The following is a 15,251-nucleotide window of genomic DNA, read 5'->3' on the forward strand; positions in this document are numbered from 1 at the left end:
TATTTGGACTTTGTTGATACGACCTTTAGTTGCTGAGATATTGCAATGCAAAGGTTTAAAAACAGGAAAATTGATGTTTTCTAAGTTTCACCCAAACAACCCACCATTTTCTATCGTCAATATCTCAGCAACTAATGGTCCGATTTTCAATGTTAATATATGAAACATTTGTGAAATTTTCCGATCTCTTCGAAAAAAATATTTTTGGAATTTTCAAATCAAGACTAACATTTCACAAAGGCCAAACATTCAATATTACGCCCTTTTAAAATGTTTGTCTTGATTTGAAAATTCCAAAAATATTTTTTTCGAAAAGATCGGAAAATTTCACAATTGTTTCATATATTAACATTGAAAATCGGACCATTAGTTGCTGAGATATTGACGATAGAAAATGGTGGGTTGTTTGGGTGAAACTTAGAAAACATCAATTTTCCTGTTTTTAAACCTTTGCATTGCAATATCTCAGCAACTAAAGGTCGTATCAACATAGTCCAAATAAGCAAAATATAGAGAATTTTCTCAGCTTTTCAAAAATATTTTTTTCAAAACTGGGCAAACATGTGCACTAATTTAAAAAAATGAAAAACTGCGACTATTTTCAAAAAAGTCACTTAAATATGGCTATAACTTGAAAACGGTGCACTTTATCAAAATTTTAGTAAAGTACTTTTTGATTGCAAATTTGATTTTACATCGAAAAATGAAGTTGAAAAATTTTTACGACCAAAATTTCGATTTTTTGAAAAAATCAGTATTGATTAAAAAATTCATAACTCGGTCAGTGATTTTTTGCACAACCTGGAAATTTCTGAAAAGTTGGCATTTTATGTCTTCTAAAACATATCAAAAAATAAAAAAAATTAAAAATAGTGTTTTTTTGTAAATCAAGTTTTAGTGATAAAAAGTTAAATAAAAAAAATCACCAAATTTTTTTTTACCGTGTATTATTTTTTCCAGTGTAGTCCGTATCCATACCTACAACTTTGCCGAAGACACCAAATCGATCAAAAAATTCCTTCAAAAGATACAGATTTTTGAATTTTCATACATCATTTTTGTATGGACAGCTGCCGAATTTGTATGGAAAATTATATGGACAAACTAATGATGCAAAATGGCTTCTTTGGGCATACCGAAGGCACCAAAAAAGTTTCAGCCGGATTAAAAAATACAAAAATTAAAATTGAAGAAAAAAGACCGATTTCGTAGAGAATTGCTCCTAAGTCTTATTGTGGGCTTTCGAAATCATATAAGAAAACAAAGGATTTGTAAAAATTGGTTTCCGTGGGAATTGAACACTTTGTTCGTGGTTCCCGTTTTGATGAACGAATGGTCACGATGTTGGGAACTCTTTTTTCTCCGTGTAGTTTCACAATGACGTAGCAAAAAAAAACTCTTTATTTTTTTTTATTTCATTTAAATCCGACAAGGTACATTTCTGAAGATACCATATCAGTCGGAAAACGCTTACCAAAGAAAAAAAAATACAGTTGCCAAAACTTTTATGGACAAATTTTAAACAAGAAATATGCTTAATGATTCTTCAACAGAATAAATGTTAATTTTCCTGACAAAAGGGAAACTCTTATATAAACAAATCCTAAGGATTTTTAATGTAGAGCAATTCCATGTCGAATAGGGAATCAGTTGTACCCGACCCTCTCTGATTTCAATGAAACTTTGTAGACATGTTATTCTACACTTATATAAGCCATTTTTGTGTATATGGAGCCAGTTTCACTCGATAATGACATTTGAGAAGGGCGTAAGCGTTTTAAATATTTTTGTATTTCGTAATTTAAATATTGCTGTATCTCGAAGCCGTTGCTTCGTATCAAAAAGTGGTCAAAGACAAACTTGTAGGAAATTTGACGGGCTTTCTGGAAAAAAAAACACTGAAACAAAAAAACAGTCTACTTTTATGAGATTTTTTGATTTTTAAGTTTAAAAGTCAAATTTGAACGATTTTTTTTTCGTTGAAAATGTTTGTGAAAATAGCCTAAGATTATACAAAAATACTCACGAAAAATACAGGATGAAGCAACTCAACTAAAAAAATACAAAAATCATTTAGGGGAAATTCTCGTATGTTTGGCAGGTTAAGCACTCGCTCCTAACTCCATCCAATTTGCTGATTTTCACTATTTAAACAACTAATTTTGCAAAACTTTTGGTAGAAACTTGCTTGCTCACTTTTTATTGAGCTATTTATCACTCGAGTTCAGCTGAAAACGCTTTTAATTAGCTTTAAATGAATGTCAAAGTTCTGACCTGCCAACATTAGAGGCACGCTGGAATTAGATGCTGTTCCCCTACTGAAACTGTTTTTTTTTTTTTTTTTCAAAAGTGCTCTAAACATCAAAATTTGCAAAAACCGATAGTGGGAATCGATTCTCCAGACAATTTTACATAAAAGTCTCCATATTGACCATTGTCCTAAGTCCAATCTTTGTAAAGTTACAGCGGTTTTAAAAATAAAAATGTTAACTTAAAAATCAAAAAATCTCATAAAAGTGGAGTGTTTTTTTGTTTCTGTGTTTTTTTTTCAGAAAGCCCGTCAAATTTCCTACAAGTTTGTCTTTGACCACTTTTTGATACGAAGCAACGGCTTCGAGATACAGCAATATTTAAATTACGAAATACAAAAATATTTAAAACACTAACGCCCTTCTCAAATGTCCTAAGCGTAGGATAACATGTCTACAAAGTTTCATTGAAATCGGAGAGGGTCGAGAAAAAAGTACCTAAAAATTCCTGTTTTGGGCTGGAATTGCTCAGTAGTCAATTGGTTTTCTGGGGAATTCTAAACAATCTTCTGGATAAGTTATTTATTTCTGAGATAATTTTCAGATACGAGACTCTGCTCTAGAAGTAACATAAATGACATAAAATTACCCTTCCCTAATTTAAAAACATAACAAAAATCTCACATTTTATTCCACAACCAGCGGACTCATCGGTCGATCATGGGCGATGCTGTTTGCCGGAGTCGGCTACCAGGTCACCATTTTCGACATCATCCCCGAGGTGGTCGAGAAGGCCCTCAAGCAAACCGAGGAAGAACTGAAAAACCTGGAAAAGAACGGTCTGCTGCGGGGTAAGCTGACCGCGGCCCAGCAGTTCAGCTGCATCCGGGGCTCGCACAACCTGAAGGAAGCCGTGACCGGCGCGCTGTTCCTGCAGGAATGCATCCCAGAGGTGCTGGAAATGAAGAAGAAGCTGTACGGCGATTTGGACGCCGTGGTCGGTTCCAGCACGATCATCTCCAGCTCGACCAGCACGTTTATGCCGTCGCTGTTCAGCAAGGACTTGAAGCACAAGGATCAGGTATTTTGTAATCAACTGTAAGAGTATTTATAAGCTATAACGTATCAATCCCCTTTTAGGTTCTGGTGTCCCACCCGGTGAATCCCCCGTACTACGTCCCACTGGTGGAAATCGTCCCGGCTCCGTGGACCAAGCCCGAGTACACCGCAAAAACCCGCGAACTGATGACCGAGATTGGCCAGAAGCCGGTGCTGCTGTCGCGGGAAATTGAAGGATTCGCGCTGAACCGAATTCAGTACGCGATCCTGAACGAAACGTGGCGCCTCGTGGCGGACGGAATCCTCAGCGTCAAGGACATCGACAGCGTCATGTCGGATGGGTTGGGCATGCGGTACGCGTTCCTGGGGCCACTCGAGACGGCCCACCTCAACGCGGAGGGAATGCTGAGCTATTGCGATCGGTACAGCAAAACGATCTATGCCGTGAGTCAAACGATGGGAGAGACACCCCGGATGGAGGGACCGGTAGCGCAACAGGTCGCCAAGGAGCTGGAAGAGATGGTTGCGCTGAATAAACTGCCCGAGAGACGTGCCTGGCGGGATGCGTGCTTGACCAAGTTGGCTCAGCTGAAGAAGAACATCTAGGAGGGGCTTGTTGGTGAAATGTTTGCCATTTTTTTTTTTTGCATTTTCTGACTACTTCAATAAACATCTACTAATCGAATAATTTAACTTTAAACGTGCGTTTAACTTCTATTGAAAATTCCTGACGAGATAGCATAGCTGAGTAATTGTCTACGTTTTCGAAAATCAACTTTTCTTTGTATTTTTATTTGAATGAAACTTTGTCCTTGAAGCCATTTAGCATTTGCAATTCTGCGGGCTGGTAATATAATATGGGGATTTGAATATTCAGGGTTGTTACGGAAAAGTCGAGAAAAAATCCGCGCCAGATCCGCGCCGACCCCAAAACCAAATCCGCGCGAAATCCGCGCCACATAAAAAAATCGCGACAAACATAGAAGGGACCATCCATAAACCACGTGGACACTTTAGGGGGGGGGGGGGGGGGGGGGTAAGCGATTGTCCACGCTCCATACAAAAAAGATTTTTATTGTATGGACAATTGTCCACGAAGGGGGGGGGGGGGGGTTTGAAATTCCCAAAAAAGTGTCCACGTGGTTTATGGATGGTCCCGAAGAGAGTAACATCAAACGAAAAAAGAATAATACAGAAAGCATTTGGATCAGTACCGTTGATCAGTTGTGGATTCATATCCCACCTGTACCTTTTTTGCCATTTCTGAAACAATATTAGCATTTTTTGTAGCACTTTAAATATCTAAAAGCTTTGAAAACAAATTCAGGAAAAAAAAATTTAAACTCAAAATTTTAAAAATTTAAAACCATAAAATAAATCACCAGATTATAAAATCTAGGGATTTACTACTTGATAATTCTCGCCAAAACTTTACTCTGGAAAATCGAAAATCGAAATTTCTATTATTTTCTTCTCTAAATTTCTCTAAACTAAAATATGACTCCGAAAATGATCCGAACTAAGAAAATGGCAAATTTTTTTTTTTAAATTTAATAATTTAATAAATTAATTTAATAATTTAATAATTTAATAATTTAATAATTTCATAATTTAATAATTTAATAATTTAATAATTTAATAATTTAATAATTTAATAATTTAATAATTTAATAATTTAATAATTTAATAATTCAATAATTTAATAATTTAATAATTTAATAATTTAATAATTTAATAATTTAATAATTTAATAAGGTCGATGCAAATATTTAAAAAAGTTTTTGTCCCTCGGCCCTGGCCGAGGTCAAGGGGGGGGCAAAAAAATAAAAAAATATAAAAATTTAAATAACAAGCCATAGTCTTCACATTTAAATGAAAAAAGTGTTTTAAAATACATTTTACACTAGTTCAGTTGTTTTGCAATCTCTAGTTTTCAAAAAATCTAAGATCTGACAAAAATAAAAATTGTATCGAAAAAAAAGATTTTGCATCGAAAATTTTCAAAAAAATTTAAGATTTTTTAATAAACCCAAACATGCTAAAAATGATTTTAAACGCAGAAGAATGTATTTTAATTTGATTTCAGCTGGTTGCACTTGAATTTTCATTGAAATTTTGAAGTTTATTGTAAAAATATTTTTTTTGCCCCCTGATTTTTCGGGCCAATTTTGAAGGGGGGGGGGGGGGGGTGACAAAAACTTTTAAAAATATTTGTACCAGCCTAATTTAATAATTTAATAATTTAATAATTTAATAAATAATTAATTTAATATTTTTATAATTTAATAATTTAATAATTTAATAATTTAATGTTTTTATAATTTAATAATTTAATAATTTAATAATTTAATAATTTAATAATTTAATAATTTAATAATTTAATATTTTAATAATTTAATAATTTAATATTTTAATAATTTAATAATTTAATAATTTAATAATTTAATAATTTAATAATTTAATAATTTAATAATTTAATAATTTAATAATTTAATAATTTAATAATTTAATAATTTAATAATTTAATAATTTAATAATATAATAATTTAATAATTTAATAATTTAATAATTTAATAATTTAATAATTTAATAATTTAATAATTTAATAATTTAATAATTTCATAATTTCATAATTTCATAATTTCATAATTTCATAATTTAATAATTTAATAATTTAATAATTTAATAATTTAATAATTTAATAATTTAATAATTTAATAATTTAATAATTTAATAATTTAATAATTTAATAATTTAATAATTTAACAATTTAATCATTTAACAATTTAATAATTTAATAATTTAATAATTTAATAATTTAATAATTTAATAATTTAATAATTTAATAATTTAATAATTTAATAATTTAATAATTTAATAATTTAATAATTTAATAATTTAATCATTTCATAATTTAATAATTTAATAATTAAATAATTTAAAAATTTAATAATTGAATAATTTGATAATTTAATATTTTAATAATTTGATAATTTAATATTTTAATAATTTAATGATTTAATAATTTAATAATTAATTAATTATATAATTTAATAATTTAATAAATTAATAATTTAATAACTTAATAATTTAATAATTTAATAATTTAATAATTTAATAATTTAATAATTTAATAATTTAATAATTTAATAATTTAATAATTTAATAATTTAATAATTTAATAATTTAATAATTTAATAATTTAATAATTTAATAATTTAATAATTTAATAATTTAATAATTTAATAATTTAATAATTTAATAATTTAATAATTTAATAATTTAATAATTTAATAATTTAATAATTTAGTAATTTAATAATTTAATAATTTAATAATTTAATAATTTAATAATTTAATAATTTAATAATTTAATAATTTAATAATTTAATAATTTAATAATTAATAATTTAATAATTTAATAAATAAATAATTTAATAATTTAACAATTTAATAATTTAATAATTTAATAATTTAATAATTTAATAATTTAATAATTTAATAATTTAATAATTTAATAATTTAATAATTTAATAATTTAATAATTTAATAATTTAATAATTTAATAATTTAATAATTAAATAATTTAATAATTTAATAATTAAATAATTTAATAATTAAATAATTTAATAATTTAATAATTTAATAATTTAATAATTTAATAATTTAATAATTTAATAATTTAATAATTTAATAATTTAATAATTTAATAATTTAATAATTTAATAATTTAATAATTTAATAATTTAATAAATTAATAATTTAATAATTTAATAATTTAATAATTTAATAATTTAATAATTTAATAATTTAATAATTTAATAATTTAATAATTTAATAATTTAATAATTTAATAATTTAATAATCAATGATTTATAATTTTATTTAATAATTTAAAAATTTAATAATTTAATAATCTAATAATTTAAAAATTTGATTACTTAAGAACTTCCTTAAAAAAATAAAATTTAACAAAAAAATGAATTGTAATATTTTCGTAATTTTTCAATTTAATAATTCGTGAATAAAAAACACAAAAAAACTAATGAGAGATTTAGGATTGCAAATTTTAGTAAATTGATCTGAATCCAGTAATGCGAGTTTGTTAATTCAAAAATAATCAAAATATCATGGCGGAAATATTTGAAATTGACAAAAAAATAATAAATAAGCTAATTTTTAAACAATCTTTGAGCATATTAAACATATCGTCAAATTTTCATTTTTAAGTCTTAGATATTCTCAATACTGACGGGTAACTAGGATTCGAAAATTCTTTGAAAGCTGGAGTCGGAGTCAGAGCTGAAAATGTCAGGGGTCCTGACGCGAAAATCGGCGACGCATACACGATTTTTTCAGATCCATTCACTAAACCGCAAAACCGTGACATAAACAAACCCGACTCAGTCGTGAGCGCCCTAGCTCACTGAGCAGCTGCAAGGCGAGGCAGTAGTCGACCAACGCGCATTCGACTTTGCACGCACACACATAAAGAATCAAGTTTTTACACAAAAAGTTTGTATTTATGCGTGGAAATGTAATTTTGAATATCAGTTATTCTTGTTTTAAGTGTTTTGCACAGTCCAGAACCATTCAATTGTTTAAAAATAGTCAAAATAGTGTTTAGAGAGGATTTTACGAGTCGGTCATACGACACGAATTGAGTGAGTGTAGCTCATTTTTTCACGTCTCTCATCAAGGGGAAAACCACTCTCACCATAGAGCCCTAGGCACCATTGGGCAGCTTTGGGAACGTTCACTGGCACCTTCAGGCACCTTCGGGCACACTCTAGGGCACTTTTTGGCTCATAGCAATCTGAAAATAATCTACGTTACATAGCAATCAGTTTTCAAAAACATGTTGGTCAATTATCTGTCACTGCTCGAAATTTGTTTTTCAAGATGATTGACGAAGTTTGTATTTTATTTTATTATATTTGTGCCTAGTTTCTTATCTTTTTAATTTAATGATGTTGCAGGAGTATTTCTGGAGCAAGCTTCAAAAACTGTATGGTGATATACAGCCGCACCTAAAAATAATTTTGAAGAAACAAAATTTAATAAGCAAGTCACTGGCACGACTGAATCGCGAAAGCATTGCGCGAATTGCGGGGGACGTGAGGAATCGTGCCGCTCGGTTAGCCAAAGCTGGTCCCCAAGACGATCCTTTGGCGTACGGCGATTTCGCCGCGGATCCACAAAATTTCGAGTTCTACGAAGGCGAAATTCTTTGCTTGCTAGATATAGCTGGCATCGTAGACTCGAAAGGAATTGATTATTTCATCCGGCTGGCCAAAAAAGCTACGGCGCCTCCGCCGCAAAAAGCTTCGGTGCAACAGCCGCAAAGCGCGAATCAAACTTCTTTTACACCGGATCCGGAAGAGTTGAAGGCCAAACTGAACGAAAAAGTTCTGCTTGAGTTATTGAAGTGGTCCGTATTTTTCCATTTTTATAAGATAATAAAATAGTAACACAAATTTTATCAACAGGAACTGCTAAGCGATGGATTTACAAAACAAAAGGCAAAAATGTTCTGCCCGCTTTGCAATGCTGCCGGCCAACGGCGGTGCGTCTCACTATCTGCTGACACTTCCGGAAATTGGCATATGTTTAATTTTAAAAGGCACTGTAAGAACTTCCACTGCGATAAACCGGAAGCGGATATAGGTGTTACCCCACCGAAAGTTGAATGCCGTGACATCGGCGTGAACAGTTCGCTATTTTTTTCATCGTCGTTGCAAGAACAACATGTACAACGAGAAATCCAACTCCATGATGCTGTTGCTGACGAATCCTTCGATTTTGATGAGTTGATCGAAGATGAATGTGGTATTTTTTTGAAAATTACTGTTTTATGTATAATAAGTAAATTTATTGAAAACTAGATTTGCAAGAAAATGAAGAAGAGCTGCCAGCTTTTGAGGAACAGGGAAGTTGTTCGACGATTATTCTAGGTAACATTTTGTAAAATGAATGTCAAATATATCTCATTTGAAATATAATAACCACTAGGATCGAAATGCAGACAAATTGATTCTGAAATCCTACTACCTAACACACGCGCGACAAAAAAAGAAAAATCTAAGGATAAGCCTTTATTTCGTATACAGACTTCGGTCGTATCTAAACACGCGCAGCATAAGCCACGAGGAGTTCGTTATTCAGAAACTGAACTTGATGTCGCTTCATATGAATTCTTGACCGGCGGAAAGAGCAACTATAAAGTTAGAAAGGAAAATATAAGTTTGCCCAGCATCACCACCATCAAAAGGCACGTAAAGAAACATACCACAAGCACCCAAGAGGGTGTTTTGATGATCGATAACTTACTAAACTACATCGAAACTAACAACAACCCCAAAAATGTTATCTTAAGTGAAGATGGAACAACGGTATCGCCCAATCCCGAATATGACCCTCGTTGTGACTCCATTCGTGGCTTAGTTGCTCCGATTGATGAGAACGGAATGCCTAAGCAAAATTGTTTTAAAGCCGATTCAGTTGAAAATTTTGTTAACGACTTGGATCATTACGCGGTTGGAAACTATCACTATATCATTCTTGCAACGCCTATGGCAGCCGGCGCTTCTCCGGTTTGTATATTTTACATGTGCAGCGATAATAAATTTAAACATCAGACTTTTTTGAAACGATGGAAGGTTATCAAGGAGCAATTAGCGATAGTCGGAATCGTTGTGATCGGTTATTCATCGAATGGAGACCCACGGCTGCTTACTGCCATGACAAAAGATGCCCAGTTTTTGAATTCCACTTCTTCTATATTTGGACCGTACTTCAACATAATCATAGAAAATACTCCTGTGTCATTTCAAGACTTTATTCACCTTGTGAACAAAATGCGCCACTCTTTATTGAACCCCAACAAAACGATGAAACTCGGTATGCAATTAGTTAACGTTTTTAAATAACAATTTATTAACTAAGCTAATTATTTGTAGGCAATTTTGATATCTCTTCAGCGTTTCTAATTCAAATGCTGGAAATTGGACACAAAGCTATACATAAACTGAATCCTTCTGATTTAAACCATGCCGATAAAATGAAATTTGACCCTTCTGTTAAGCTGATGAAATTGAACCTTATTAATCATTTAAAGGACACTGTCGAAGGAAGCGATGGTGTAGTTGTTTACCTCCAGCTCATGCGCCTTATATACTTAACTTTTAATGAGATTAACATGGAACCCCTGAAACGCGTTGAATGTATTTGGTGTGTATAGTTAACTATTTAATCTATCATTTTAAGTTGAACTTATTAATTTCTCTAGGACCGCCTTATTTTTTGTCCGTGCATGGCGATGGAAATGCTTGAAAGAGAGCAATACTATAAAGAATTGTGTAACCGCTAACATTTATACATCACTGGAACTAAACGCACACGGAATTGTCAAATATATGGTGATGTGTCGAGATCAAGAAGTACCAGAGGAGTTCATAGTTCCTCATCTCAATAGCCAATATTGCGAAATGGCCTTTCGAGAGCTCCGCTCGTTAACAACTGTTAACCACACCGCGGTGAACTTTACGATAAAGCAGGTGGAGCAACGAATGCGCACAGTTCAAATGAAATTGTTCATCGCTCATCGCAACAAACTGGAAATAGCTTTTCCGAGCCTGAGGAAAGAAGAACAGAAAGCCCTTGATACTGAGACGTTTGCCCTACCTAGCGATAGTGAAATTGCTACCGCTATCGACAAAGCACAGCAAAAAGCTTTGGATCTGCTACGGAGTATCGGCTGCGCTGTTGAAGAACTGAATTTCACCAACAGTATTCGTATTCCAGATCCTGATATTCAATTCGAGTTTGTTTCCGTTCAATGTGATGGTTAGTAAATTATTCACTAACATCCATTTCTAAATTTAATCAATACTGTAGTAAACTAGTAAACGGTCTTTAAATCATATATAAAATAAACTCCTACTCATTTCAGATGTCGAAGATAATAATTTGAACAATGCTTCAGAAGACGAGCAGTTTGTAGAAGAAAGCGAGAAAATTTTTGGCTTAGTAGGGGGGTGAAATTATTCTTAAAAACTGCTCAACTTCTGCTGATAAGAACGTGTTCCGTATAAGAGGAGCCAACAGAAAGATCGTTAATGTCAAAAAGTCAACCTTGCTTTGGCTATTAACGTCTGGACGATTCAAACGGTCTAATGACCGAATGCGACGTTTCTATACTACAAGACTTCCGGCAGGCTCGTGCATAAGAAACAATAATGTGTTACATATGTGTTAATAAACATCGCTTATTTGGAGAAAATCCATTGTTTTATTCATGAAGTATGAAAACAGAAAAAAATAAAAAAACAGTTAGTTTAAGAGCAACCACACTTTCAAAAACGTCTTATTAAACCTTTTTGAGGAGATTTAAAGATAATTCTGCGGAAGTGTCAAAAACATGGAAGCAAAAGTTGTGTTCTGAAAGGTGGTCCGCGGAAAAATCGATTTTAAGCCCCGGAAAAGGGCAGGAAAGTGAGCAAGAAGCAGCCGTGGCTGACTGGTTACGATTTTCGCTTTGTAAGCGAATGATTCTGGGTTCGATTCCCATCTGCTCCCAACGAAAAAATTAAAGAAATATGAATTTACGAAACTCTAAACATGAATGAAAAATCAAAGTCGCTCGAACTGGGGATCGATTCTCCGTCCTTTGGATTGGTTGGTAGAATTAGGAATACTATTACTACAAACTATATTCGCGCTGGGCCTTTGTCCATTTGACAAGGGCTCGGAAGTTCTAAATAACGTTTGAATCCGATTGATGCAAACGTTCTTCAGAGCGGAGTTTGTCGATTCAAGCTGAGGTACCTCGCGCATGGCTAGCCTGCGTAGAAATGGATCACCGAAGCTCGGCAGAGCACAACTCAATTTGAAAGAAGCGACCGCGTGGTCCCGTTTGGTTGGTTGCACACACAACGCACACATTTAAAGATAATTCTGCGGGTTAGCAGTTCTCTTGGTGGTAATTAAGGGTAAAGCTGGGCATCCTCTAAAGTTCCACGTAGTTTGTTTTATGCTATTGGTCGAGTATATTTTAACAAACCCTTTTTTGAATAAATTTTATTATAATTGTTCATTAAAATCACATATTTAAATGGAGAAACCAACAAAACTTCCACACTGAATAACAGACTTTTTTTTCTTAAAATTGCCGAAATATTTTACACAGCGATAGTACTTCTTCTCTAACTACTCAAAGTTGTCGGAAATCATCTCCCCACCATGGACCCATGTTTGCAGTTGTCCATTTTATCAGTTTAGAGCTAAAAAAAAGAAAAATAATAAAGCTTTAGAAATCACACAGCACGATGACAGTTTGAATTGATATTGAAGACAATGTTACGAATAAGGTTGCTAAGCATCACCAAAACCTTTTTTATTTTGGTTCAAGGCTCATTCGGGCACGTTCGGCACGTTAGGGCACCTTCGGGCAACTTTCGGGCACAGCCTACTAAAGGGCACTGAGCAGAGTGGTTTTCCCCTTGTCTCTCATTCTCCAGCAGCCGACCGGCACGAGTCAGGCGGCAGTGGTTGAACGGACACAGTAGGCTTACAGTCACATGCTAGCAGTGAACTGACATTTTGGTTTGCTTCATGTGTACGCTGGGTCGGAAACATTTTGCAGGCCTGGTCGGAGTCATCTAAATTTAGAAAGCTGGAGTCGGAGCTGGAATCGGTTTACATAGATAAGAAACACACATGAAGCCTTAGATTTTTTTCAAACTCTGAATACAGTACTAAATTTAAAAAAATCATTGCATTTGTAGATTACAACACAACGATGCGCTTGAACGAGCATCTCCAGCTCGTCGGCACCAACGTTATATTGGTTCCGTACGAGGCAAAACACGTCCAAAAGTACCAACGCTGGATGCAAAGCGAGGAGCTACAAGAACTTACCGCGTCAGAACCCCTCACTTTGGAGCAAGAGTACGCCATGCAGCAGTCTTGGCGCGAAGATGAAGACAGTAAAATTTCTTTTTGTTTATGTTTTTGAAGGAATATTGTTAACTGTGATATTATTTGCCTTTCAGAATGCACCTTCCTGATCCTGGACAAAGCAATTTTCAATCAAACGGGCGACGAAATCGCTGCTCTAATCGGAGACACCAACATATTCCTGCTTTCGCCGGATGACGACGGGGATGACGATCTAAAATCGGGTGAGATTGAAATCATGATCGCCGAACAGCCTGCCCGGGGGAAACGTTACGGTTGGGAGTCCACCCTGCTGATGCTGGCGTTTGGCGCCAAAAAGCTAGCCATTCGACGGTTCCGAGCGATTACGAAGGACAGCAACGCCAAAGCGATCCGGATGTTTACCAAGATGGACTTCCGGGAGGTAAAACGAGTCGCCGTGTTTCAGGAGGTTACATTTGAGAAGCAGGTGGACGCGGCATGGCTCGAGTGGATCGAGCGGGAAGTTTCTCTAGTAATTGAACCGTATCGCAATGAGTGAAGCGATGTGTGTTGAAAGATTACTTTTATTACATGTAAATCGGCTTTAGGTGCTGCTCGCGTTGAATTTTCCCTTCTCCAACTAGCTAGCTTGCATTAGTCTCTTGTTTGCAACCGTCAATCTTTGTTCTAACCTAATCAGAGCTATTTTCTATGTACCTTCGCGCCTTTCTTTTTATCCCTCTTTCCTTACAAAACTACACCAGCTCAAACTAGCACAATTGTTCGATTCGTTCGTATTAGCTATTTTTGGCAAACTATTACTTTTGTCCTCTTTTCTTTTCTTTCCGTCCTTTTCCTGCACATTTTCGACTATTAATACACAAGACATAAACAAAATATGCGCGCTTCAAAATAAAAAGAAGAACGATTATTGCAGATATTATTTTTGAGTACGTGAGAGTGGGGAAATGATTCGGAGTGTGATCTTATGAATCTACTAGCTACACCGGTTCCCAGCTTTCGACAAAATAAACAGAGCTTGTATACTTGTGACACAGAACAAAACAAAAAACGTTTCTTTCTCTTTGTTTTCATCCATTGTCATAAAATAGTATGATGAGTTATGATTTATGTAGTTGTTCCACGCTACGTGGAAGCGTGTATGTTGCTAATTTCTTCAAGTTGTTATTATTAGTTATAATTTAGTAAATTTTGTCTATCTAATTCCCTTACTATCTACGCATATTTTTGCAACAGTATGCACGGTGTTGATACTGTCATCCCTTTACATATTATTGACCATTTACTACACTGTTTGTTGTTCGCCTCTTGGTGAAAAGTTGTTGTTTTATTTAAATGTAATTATCGTTGAAAAAATGTCCAAAACTTGAAAACACTGGTAAACATCCTGCAAATATTACGAGCGTGCGCATGGTTGTCAAATCAAACTGTGTCCCCGAAATGGTTGTGGAAGATTTTGATGAGCTGATTAAAAGTCAACGGCAGTCTGTGCTGCAATCCTCACTCCTACTATCGCAGCTCGGAAGGTATGTTGACGGGTACTCATATTAAAAGGACAATAATTTATTTTTAGAATTTTGGAATTTTAGATTTAAGAATTTTATTATTTAAGAATTTCAGAATTTTATTATTTAAGAATTTCAGAATTTTGTTATTTTAGAATTTTAGAAATCTGGAACCGTTTAGGATTTTTAATTTTGAAATTGGTAATTTTTTAAGTTCAGAAGTTAAGAATTTTTGAATTGTAAGATTTTAGAATTTCAAATCATCAAATTTTAGGATCCAGGATTTTTACAATTTTTTAAGTTCAGAATTTTAAAATTGAAGAATTTTAAAATTTTCATTAAAAAAATCTATAATTTTAAAACTTTAGAATTACAGTCTAGACTCCAGTATCCGAAGCCTCGATTGTCCGAAGGTTTGTATGTGACTTCGGATAATCGAATCACGAAAAAATAAAGTTTCATTTCGTATTTTTTTATTTTCTTTCTTTAAACATCAAATT

At 33.0% G+C, this 15,251-nt stretch overlaps 5 protein-coding genes across 5 annotated transcripts in view; 4 read left to right on the forward strand and 1 right to left on the reverse strand.

The window, feature by feature from the left end:
- The first annotated feature begins 2,925 nt into the window (after positions 1 to 2,925).
- On the forward strand, positions 2,926 to 4,008 carry LOC120431521 (lambda-crystallin homolog). The gene is made up of 2 exons (XM_039596618.2): positions 2,926 to 3,330; positions 3,390 to 4,008. The coding sequence occupies exons 1-2, from the start codon at positions 2,977 to 2,979 to the stop codon at positions 3,912 to 3,914; spliced, it is 879 nt and encodes a 292-aa protein (XP_039452552.1). The 5' UTR covers positions 2,926 to 2,976; the 3' UTR covers positions 3,915 to 4,008.
- A 4,030-nt stretch (positions 4,009 to 8,038) lies between these two features.
- Positions 8,039 to 9,354, forward strand: LOC120431520 (uncharacterized). Its single transcript, XM_052711665.1, has 2 exons — positions 8,039 to 8,742; positions 8,797 to 9,354. The coding sequence occupies exons 1-2, from the start codon at positions 8,275 to 8,277 to the stop codon at positions 9,190 to 9,192; spliced, it is 864 nt and encodes a 287-aa protein (XP_052567625.1). The 5' UTR covers positions 8,039 to 8,274; the 3' UTR covers positions 9,193 to 9,354.
- Positions 9,313 to 12,171, forward strand: LOC120431517 (uncharacterized; the record flags this gene model as incomplete). The annotated part of the gene is made up of 4 exons (XM_039596613.2): positions 9,313 to 10,207; positions 10,267 to 10,537; positions 10,596 to 11,152; positions 11,259 to 12,171. Coding segments are annotated over 4 exons (1,812 nt in total), but the record flags the coding sequence as incomplete, so codon positions are not given.
- Positions 12,172 to 12,989: 818 nt separating this feature from the next.
- On the forward strand, positions 12,990 to 13,983 carry LOC120431519 (alpha/beta-tubulin-N-acetyltransferase 9-like). Its single transcript, XM_039596616.2, has 2 exons — positions 12,990 to 13,293; positions 13,360 to 13,983. Exons 1-2 carry the CDS (start codon positions 13,107 to 13,109, stop codon positions 13,782 to 13,784), a joined length of 612 nt encoding a protein of 203 aa, XP_039452550.1. The 5' UTR covers positions 12,990 to 13,106; the 3' UTR covers positions 13,785 to 13,983.
- The window catches only part of LOC120431518 (arf-GAP with dual PH domain-containing protein 1-like), a 32,600-nt gene continuing 31,130 nt past the window's right edge, over positions 13,782 to 15,251 (reverse strand). The window contains exon 5 of the mRNA XM_039596614.2: positions 13,782 to 14,633. Coding sequence (XP_039452548.2) covers positions 14,588 to 14,633 — 46 coding nt within the window. The 3' untranslated portion in view covers positions 13,782 to 14,587. The remainder of the gene's footprint in view (positions 14,634 to 15,251) is intronic.

The sequence above is a fragment of the Culex pipiens genome, chromosome 1 (assembly GCF_016801865.2).
Source record: "Culex pipiens pallens isolate TS chromosome 1, TS_CPP_V2, whole genome shotgun sequence".
NCBI classification, from domain to species: Eukaryota; Metazoa; Arthropoda; class Insecta; order Diptera; family Culicidae; genus Culex; species Culex pipiens.

Excerpts from the sequence above, each read along its gene's own strand:
- LOC120431520 (XM_052711665.1), top strand. The coding sequence starts at position 8,275 with ATGATGTTGCAGGAGTATTTCTGGAGCAAGCTTCAAAAACTGTATGGT. Across the intron at positions 8,743-8,796 it reads TTGAGTTATTGAAGTGGTCC|GAACTGCTAAGCGATGGATT; the intron begins GTATTTTTCCAT and ends TTTTATCAACAG.
- LOC120431519 (XM_039596616.2), top strand. The coding sequence starts at position 13,107 with ATGCGCTTGAACGAGCATCTCCAGCTCGTCGGCACCAACGTTATATTG. Across the intron at positions 13,294-13,359 it reads TTGGCGCGAAGATGAAGACA|AATGCACCTTCCTGATCCTG; the intron begins GTAAAATTTCTT and ends TTTGCCTTTCAG.
- LOC120431521 (XM_039596618.2), top strand. The coding sequence starts at position 2,977 with ATGCTGTTTGCCGGAGTCGGCTACCAGGTCACCATTTTCGACATCATC. Across the intron at positions 3,331-3,389 it reads ACTTGAAGCACAAGGATCAG|GTTCTGGTGTCCCACCCGGT; the intron begins GTATTTTGTAAT and ends ATCCCCTTTTAG.